Source organism: Glycine soja, chromosome 20, assembly GCF_004193775.1.
Source record: "Glycine soja cultivar W05 chromosome 20, ASM419377v2, whole genome shotgun sequence".
NCBI classification, from domain to species: Eukaryota; Viridiplantae; Streptophyta; class Magnoliopsida; order Fabales; family Fabaceae; genus Glycine; species Glycine soja.
Window position 1 is genome coordinate 21103504 of NC_041021.1, and position 9197 is coordinate 21112700.

At 36.3% G+C, this 9197-nt stretch overlaps 1 protein-coding gene across 1 annotated transcript; it reads right to left on the minus strand.

Annotated features, from left to right (window-relative positions):
• Window positions 1-1506: 1506 nt before the first annotated feature.
• On the minus strand, window positions 1507-8003 carry LOC114403337. Its single transcript, XM_028366238.1, has 10 exons — window positions 7959-8003; window positions 7804-7842; window positions 7645-7712; window positions 7448-7540; window positions 6693-6852; window positions 5482-5759; window positions 3361-3426; window positions 3029-3162; window positions 2848-2945; window positions 1507-1929 (listed from the first exon to the last, which is right to left on the minus strand). Exons 4-10 carry the CDS (start codon window positions 7514-7516, stop codon window positions 1796-1798), a joined length of 939 nt encoding a protein of 312 aa, XP_028222039.1. The 5' UTR covers window positions 7517-7540; window positions 7645-7712; window positions 7804-7842; window positions 7959-8003; the 3' UTR covers window positions 1507-1795.
• Between the last annotated feature and the right edge of the window lie 1194 nt (window positions 8004-9197).

Consider the following 9197-nt stretch of genomic DNA (forward strand, 5'->3'; position numbering starts at 1 on the left):
GTGATCTTCTTCTCCGTAGCGAACATTCGCTACCTTGCTTATCGCCGGCGACAAAGGAGTTCGAATCAACAAGCGAGCTCGATCCAGGCGTCTTCTGTCTTCAGTGTCTTCATCAACCTCTATGACATCTCCAATGGTCGAGACAACCTGTTTCATATGGTCCACTTCCCATGCTTCAATCGGAAAGCCCCATAATTGAAGCCACACCACCCGATTAGATGGCCTAAGCCCCGGACGCCATCTCTCGAGGGAATAAAAGAGGGTATTGCCGGCGTTTATCTCTGAGTTAATAAGCTGTTGGGCTTTGTCCGCTGATAGACCACTAAGAAGGACCATGTCGTCTCCGAGGAATCTAACGGTGATGCTATATCCCAGCTCCCACGATATATAGTCCTCCATGTTCTCTAGCTTCATCGGTTTCTTCAACCTACCTACCCACGCCCCTTCACACCAGCGGTTACAGCCTTTGTTAGATGCGATGTTGATTGTTGGAATATCATCTGTACTTGTCATCATTCCTCCTGAATCTCCTTTCTGGGTCACCACCTCCACATATGATCTCACCCGAGGTCTGTTAGTAGCCTGAAGATCCTTGATAGCTTCTTTGCTTTGTTTTTCCTTTTTATCTACCCTTGTCTGCATATGATCATTCAACTCAAACCGTGTGAACCTGGGAAGATTGACGAACAGCTTATGGTCGTCGATGAAGATATTATCCAGGTGCGTCTCCAAGAGTTTTACATCCGAAACACCCTTGAACCTCACGAAGCCAAATCTTCTGCCCTCCTTGTTACGACGTTTGGCAATGAAAACTTCACGTACATCTCCCCAAGTCTTAAACTTCCCCCATAGACGCACTTCATTAACATCGTCTGAGAAGTTAGTGAAGTAAAAGGATGTGATATCCTCCTTGTCTCTCCAGTTGGGGTAGTTTGACGAGATATTCTGAAATGTTCTGTTCTGTGAAGAATTCTTCTTTACTACCTTTGCTTTCCTCCTACTTACCACCTTAGTCCATTCCTCCTTTCTACCATGGTTGTCATCACGAACATTCTTGTTCCAGCATTCATCATTGTGTCTTTTGTGGTCCTGGTTCCCCCCCTTCGGACTTCCATATGATTCTTCATATCGCATTTTTCTCAAGATACTCCGACAGCGTGGGAGATATTCCTCATTTCTCCTGTCTCTTTCCCTCCCCCTCTCCCTGCTACATCTGCATACTCTTCTGGTGACACAAGGTCGATCTCTCACTAGCTCTCGATCTCTCAGAAATTCTCTCTGTCTCTCTAAAGGACGCTCTCTCCCTCTCTCAGGCACTCCTTCTCTACAGAGCGTCTGTCTCTCTCCCTCTCTCTCTCTAAAGTGTTTCTCTCTCATCTTGACATTCAAGATTCAATAGAACTTTTTAAATAATTGTGATATTAATTAATTTTTAAAAAGATGATATTGATTGACTAATTTTTAGGAAAGAGAGAGATTTTAAATTATTTTATTTTGATCAGTTGTGATGTTAAAGGAAAGTTAATAGGAATTTACTTTTTTGGGATAAATAAAATACTTTAAATGACATTAATTGTGATATTGGTTAATTTTTAAAAAGATGATATTGATTGACTAATTTTTAGGGAAGAAAGAGATTCTAAATTATTTTATTTTGATCCGTTAAAATTTGTTAATAGTTAACAATAAAAAAATTTTAGGGGCCTAAAAAAATTTCTTTTTTTGGGCCTTAGGCTAATGCCTAATTTACCTTACATCTTGCACGGCCCTGCTTACCATGGAGGGTGAATTTGGATCAAGTTCCCAACTTCAAGGTCAACATTGTTGCAAACCCTTGGACTAAAGATAATGGTGCTTTGACTGCTTTTGCGGCCACCACAACCCATTCCTTTGGAGTTATCTTGTAACAGAAAATTCTGCAAAAACAACCTATCAACTTCTATCAATTTTCAGATGATATTGGGTACGTCTTAAATGCATGTGGTTGTTCGATTTCAAGCAAAGTCATAATGTCACACTATATGTAGAAATGATGCAGTATAAATCAAATGGAATAACAGCTAATCCTAGCTTTTCTAAGAGAGCATCAAGATTGTCCACCTCTACAAGTAACATGTTCTTATATGTAACCATAGTATACGGCAATAAAAGCTTTATCCCAATAGGATTCGTGTCCATGCAATCGACATGTTGGGTGTTTTCTCACCATACAAACTATTCATAAAAGCCAGAAATTAGTAAGGCAGTCATTCCCATTTCTTTTCCTAATACCTTAAAGAAATAAAATAAATTGACAATCAGATATTCATTCAGGCATTTATCCACTTAAAGTTTTTAAAAATTGCCAATTTTAATTACTCAAATTAAATAATATAAACACCAACAAGCATTTAAAGAAAAATGAAGTTTTTTAAATGCAAAACATCTATTAATAAGCTTTTATTTATTGTTCAGATTGGTCATGCATTTCAGAACATTCAAACCTTATCTTGAGTATAGTGTAAACAAGCTGTGATGATTGAATTTAAGTTAAAATAAGTTGATTTTTAAAACTTGACCTCACCTCTGTGGACTTGCTAAATGAGCAATGGCAAACAGTCAGCTTTCCATCGCGGTATCTTGAAATGATTTTTACATTATATGTAAAAAGTCACATACCACTGCGCACGTGTGTGTAAAATACTAAAATTAGGTTCATGTTCTGTTTTATGCACACACCCCTCTGCCCCAAAAAAAGAAAAAATGATAAACTACCAAATGATTGTTTCAGAAATGAAAGAAGTCTTAAATGGTTTTTTACTTAGATAAGAATGGAAACTGCAGAGAAAGTAAAAGCAAAAGTTTTACTATCTGGCCTAGCTTCGGCTTGTAACTTTTTCCAGAAGTCCATGTCTGTTTCTTTTTCTTTCAGCATCATCTGCTGTAGTTTTCCAAATATTCCAGGTCTGCACAATTTGGCAAGATAACCAGGCACTGAATTATATTTTTAAATTGCATAAGAATACAGGAAGTTACTACTATTTTATACCTCAATGAATTAAGTGCTCCAACATGTGTCCCTTCAGTGATAACAGAGGATGTCCCTAAAGCTTCTTCAAATCGTTCTGCCATGGTCTGCATTTTCTTTCCAGGGTAAGTAATTTTCTTGTGTAGACCACTTACCTATAAAAATAAGTAGATTTCGAGTGAATTAAGTGCTCCAACATGTGTACCTTCAGTCATAACAGAGGATGTCCCTAAAGCTTCTTCAAATCGTTCTGCCACGGTCTGCATTTTCTTTCCAGGGATAGTAATTTTCTTGTGTTGACCACTTACCTGTAAAAATAAGTAGTAACACATATAATGTATATAGTTATATACCTCTTTGTCACTTGATGATCCACTATCCACAGGTTCAGGGGAATCTTCACTGTTAATGACTGTCTCCTACAAGTGGGATGTTAGGAACCAAGAATTGAAATGAGGAAGAAAATAAAAGATTTTATTGACTAGTAAGAAAAGAACAGAAAATAGGAGAGAAAACTCTCCTCCAAGGGTTTCCCCTTCACAAAGGATTTCTCCTTTCACAAAGAGCTAATGCTCAATCTACAAATGATAAGATCCCCCTCTCTCCTATCCTTCTTCCTCTATTTATATCTAATAAACCCCTTTAACTAACTAACTCATTAGTAGTCTAACTATATTAACTAACTCTTCATTCTCCTTGTATCCTAACAATACACCCCTCCTAAAAATCAACCTTGCTCTCAAGGTTGGAATCTGAAAACTGGAATCACACACTGAAACTTCCTAAAGTTTTGTCTGATTGCTGATAGACAACTGCACCCCTTGTAGCTTAACTGGGAACGACCTACTACCCCTGCATGCAAATTGAGCTTTGGTGGTGGGAGGGACAAGGGTGGACTCCATATAATTTTAATCAGCTTGACTGGCTCAGTACATTCCTTCTGCCTTAGCTCCATGGCTAAGCTGTCAGCCATAGACACAACAAATTTTAATGCTAAACGCTCACCCAGCAAGTTGACATTCCAAGATTCCAGCACCATTGTTGTTCCAACCACCTTCATGAATGATTTTTGTTTTACCATAACAATCTTTTTATGGAAATCTGAATCTTGAAAACAATGTGGCTTGGTTGCATCACCAGTTTCGACTTCCTTCTTGATCAAATCTGTAATTGGGTTATCAAGAAAATCATCTTCGCGGCCTACATTCGTCACTCCATTTTCCTTGTGCATCTCCCTCTTTATTGATGGATCAACTTCTTCCTCCATAACCTTTTCAATCTTTTTTTCTCTTGCTAACTTTGCTTCATCATTTTTGGTTTCTTCTCCACCACAAAGGGTATGGTTCTTGATTACTGAACCTTATTTACTTCTATTTTCTGATTTCAAGAACTGCAATGGGTCACTGTCACACTCAAAATTACTACCCTTCAAATCAGTTCCCCCTTCTATGCTTCTATCAAAGCTAGGTAGTTCCACCTTTCTTGCCCAAGAACTAGCATTTAGTTCACTGAATTCTAACCCACTTCCCTCCATGCTATTTTTGTCTTGTTGAGAGGCATGGGAATCAACTTCTTCATTCAATATCTTGCGCAACATGTGTTTCCGCTTTGAAATGTTGGTCCTCCCTTTCAAGAACTTTGTGGAAGTCTCCCATTTTTTTATGTGGGTTTCTGTCTCAGTTGGCTTTTCTTGCTTCAAGATACTCAATCTTTCAAAGATGTGGTTACCATGGCGATCTCCGAATCTTTTGATCAAAGCTGTGGAAAATGATTCCCAATCTGAATCTGGGTTGTTTTGGCTCCAAATGTGTAGAACCAATGTTTCCCAGCACCTTCCATGCTCATGAATGCATATTGTAGTTTATGGGACGAAGGAATTTCTTGTACCTCAAAGAATTTTTCAACCCTAGCATTCCAACCAATTGGGTCTGTCCCCATGAACGCTGGCAACTCCACCTTCTTAGCCCAAATTTGTGCTTCCTCCATCTCTAACACTGGCTTCCCCTCGAAGATCCAGCAGGTCGGACCAATTTGTTAGGAACCAAGAATTGAAATGAGGAAGAAAATAAAAGATTTTATTAATTAGTAAGAAAAGAACAGAAAATAGGAGAGAAAACTCTCCTCCAAGGGTTTCCCCTTCACAAAGGATCTCTCCTTTCACAAAGAGCTAATGCTCTCAATCTACAAATGATAAGATCCCCCTCTCTCCTATCCTTCTTCCTCTATTTATATCTAATAAACCCCTCTAACTAACTAACTAACTCATTAATAGTCTAACTATATTAACTAACTCTTCCTTCTCTTTATATCCTAACATGGGATCTACTATGTTTCTGAAAAAGCTGCACCACATTACCTTTTTTTGACGATTATGTGGAAAATATTGGAATATGGAAGCAAGAAAGATCTCATACAGGAAAGCAGTAAATAGATAGGTCAAAGAGTACGGGAAGCATTTGTAGTTATCCACCCACCTGATCAGCCTTATCTTGGAGATTGTCAAAAAGATCAGCCATTGGGGCCAGATTAAATCCATGAGGAAAAGCTTCTGTTTCAGCAGGCGCAATATCTGAATTTATTTCAATTCTGTCATCATCTTCTAGATGATTTCCATCTAAATTTGCAGAAGCTCTAGGATCAACAGCTTTTACAATTTCAGGCAAGCTCTCAATATTGGAGATTGAATGACCAATGCCCCCACTTTTACGTAACACTGATGCCAATGAAAATCTTGGCTTAGCTTTCCAAATCCCTGCAACAGTTATCAAAGTGATAGAAAAGATTGAAATAGTTATTGTTATCCTGGTGACGTACACTTAAAGCTAGATACTATAACACTAGCAAAGAGAAAAATATTCTTTCGGGCACAACAATTATGTCCAGTCCACCTATATTAAGATGCATCCAGATAATACAAAAGAATCTCATTTATCTGTCAAAATATGAGAATATTTGCAAAAATGGTGTTCTATTCCATCATGAAACATGTGATGTATTCACTATTCCTGTATTCCATAACCTCCATTTTCAGAACATTAAGTAAATAGCAAAAAAGAGCCTGAGCAAATTATTAGGCTCAAACAGACAGTATTTCCATGTGCCTCTCCCTTTATCAAGGGAAGGAAAAGTGTATCAGATTCCAAATCCATACAGGGTATTTCTAAAGAAACACATAAAATTAGAATGCATAAAATTATATTCTTATTTTGAAGATAGAACAGTTACTATTACACTAAGAGTGTGCCCAACAAGTGGAGTAAGGTCACCCGAAACTGATATTTAGTAAAATTATTGCAAGGAAAGCAACAAATCATGGCCCAAATAAAAAAAAAAAAACATTTCAGTTAGTTCTCCATATGGATGTTTATGGTTGCACAGAACCTACATAATGTAACAACCTGTGGGCTAGACTTCAGTTGTCTCATCAGTCCTTTGTTCATTTCATAGCATACATTATTTTACCCACATGAAATGTAGAAAGGAAAACAGAATAACTGCTGAATGGTATGACAAAAACCTGAAGCCAGTAGCCTAGTTTAGGGATGACATAGGACAATCAAGAAATCTTAAAGATTTAAAAGTTCTACAAGATATCCCACAAACAACAAATATCAATTTCCCCAAGGATTTGCAAGTAAATCATGCTCTAATCCTGAAAAAAAAATATTTTCTTTGGAGCATATACCAGATGTATTTGCTTTGGAGCATGTAGCATGGGATGCTGAGGCACTTTCTTTGGAATGTAACAGTGCTTCAGAAATTCTTTTTCTATTTCTAACTTGTTCATTTCTGACAGATCTTGGACCGTACTTTTGGAGCTGTCTGGTTGATAGTACAGTGTTATCCTTTAATAAGTAAACAAACATAAAATAGTAAAATTAGTTCCTCAAAAGATACACAGTCAATCATATTGGTCCCTAAATTAAGGAAATTATACTCATGGTCCTTGAACATGCATTTAGTTGAATGCACATTCGGTCAATCAAATTAGTCCCTAAGATGCCTGATGAGGGGAATAGTTTGACAGAAGAAATGCATTGCACAATTAGGGACATCAAGCACAATTTTGATCATTCAGGGACTAATGTGACAAATGCAACATATTTCAAGGATTAAAATTTGATTATTTACTCTAAACAAAAATAGAAAGAGGATAAAGCCATGCGTAAGTTGGAAAAATGGATAAATAGATGAGTAGTAAAATATCAATTCAGTATAGGAAATTGGTACCATGATCCTTCATATTACAAAAAAGTAACTTTAGTCCTAACATTGAAAATTTCAATCAATTTGGTGCCTAACAGTCTAACACACACCAAATCAGGGGACCAACCAATATAAGTGGTGCCAATTTCACTTCACTAACCAAATGATGCTTATTACTCAATAGATGGCTGAAAGATCAGAAGGAAAATATTCAATGTGAACTTTTATGAGTACCCCATCTGCAGAATTGTTTTCTTCATCCGTCGAATTGGCAACCACCTCTCCCCCGTTGAAGTCAGGCATTTCAACCTCATCTTCAAGCAGCTTCTGATTGCAACAAATAGCAATGATAACAACATAATTTACTTGCATTTCTACAAAACAAGCAGACGATATGAAAAACTAGCATGACCCCAAAGACAAAGACATGCCTTAAATGAAGAACTGCTGCCTTTCCCAGATAAATTCTGATTACTGATTCCTATGTTGTAGTAATACTCTTCTCAGAATTAATAATAATAATTAATAATTAGTTTAATAATTAACTACAAAGCAATCTCAATAGCAACAAAAACAGTTAGTTGATGCACCTTTTAGAATGTCCAGCCGCACGGAAGTGGCAATTCTAGCTATTAAAAATAAATAAAATTACATAAGAAAAAAAGATAGTGATTGCATTTTGCATATGTAATAATGTTCATAAAATAAAAATCCATTTGAAGAAAAAGTTAGGGTGTAGACAGACCTTGTTGGTGGGGTGTAATGAAGGCGCATTGTTGGGGAAAACGTCGTCGTCTTCATTCAGCAGTGAAATAAGAAAGAGGTGATTAGATTATGCCATTCCTCTAAGATGGAATATAAAATGTAGAAATGAAATTACCAGAAATGCTTTCATCCGAGTCTGGTTTGTGCTGTAAATTGTAAAATTAAAGAGTGAATTATCAAGTGAAGTTAGATTAGGGTTAAGATTAATGGGAAATGCGAAAAAAAGAAGAAGGTTTCGTAGGAACTTTACGGCGCGGAATAACGTTTTTGGTGCACGCCGAGAAGGTTGCCATTGCCTCCTTATCTGAACGTAGTCGTTTCAGTTTCAAGTTTCAAATCATGAATATGGATGGGAGGTTCATCATTCTCATTCTGCCACTCCCATTTTGTTAATTCTTTCTACTTTTCTTCCTCCTCTAAACCTTACCAAGTGTCAAATTATTAAGTTAAGTTTGAGGGTTAACTTATATCAAGAATTGATTGAACAGATTTGCGGATTATGTTGGAGTTTAGTTCAGCTGGTTCATTTAACAATTCTTATCAATAAAAAAAATTAAATTCAACTTAAGTGGTAATATATATTTTTAATCATGATTTTTTTCACCTTTAGTGTGACTAATGTTTTCTATTATTAATATTTTAAATTTTGCTATTAAATATTATCATTAAATGATGAGATGATAGCTTCCTCTCAAACTATATCATATTTAACTAATTATTTAATTGATGTTTCATTTGGTGTCATCTAAACTCAACAATTAATTTCAAGAAGTAAAAAGTAAACTCAACATTGTATCTCAAAACAAAACCTAGAATCAATAAAATAAAAAATAAGGGATTCAAATCCAATAACAACTCTAGCATGAAGAAGGAAATTAACTGCTCGTAATCAACCGACACGACGGTTGATCAATTGATTGATTTTTACACCAACATAAATTAACACATTGAATAGGACTCCAATCATCTCAACTTGAAGTTCCCTTCACCATCCTTCAAGTTTTAAAGATAAATTTGACTCCAACAACGAGAATGACTTCTAGTAGGCGAGTTGAGAAAACAACCACAAACGATTTTTTTTGTCTTAACCCTCCCGTTCATCAAGAGAAAGAGATCCTGACTAATATGAAATTCGATTGAGAGGGCTAAGAATTATTTCCATCAATGATGGAACTCATATATTACTTGAATGATTCAACCTTAACTTTAGTGTGTCCAA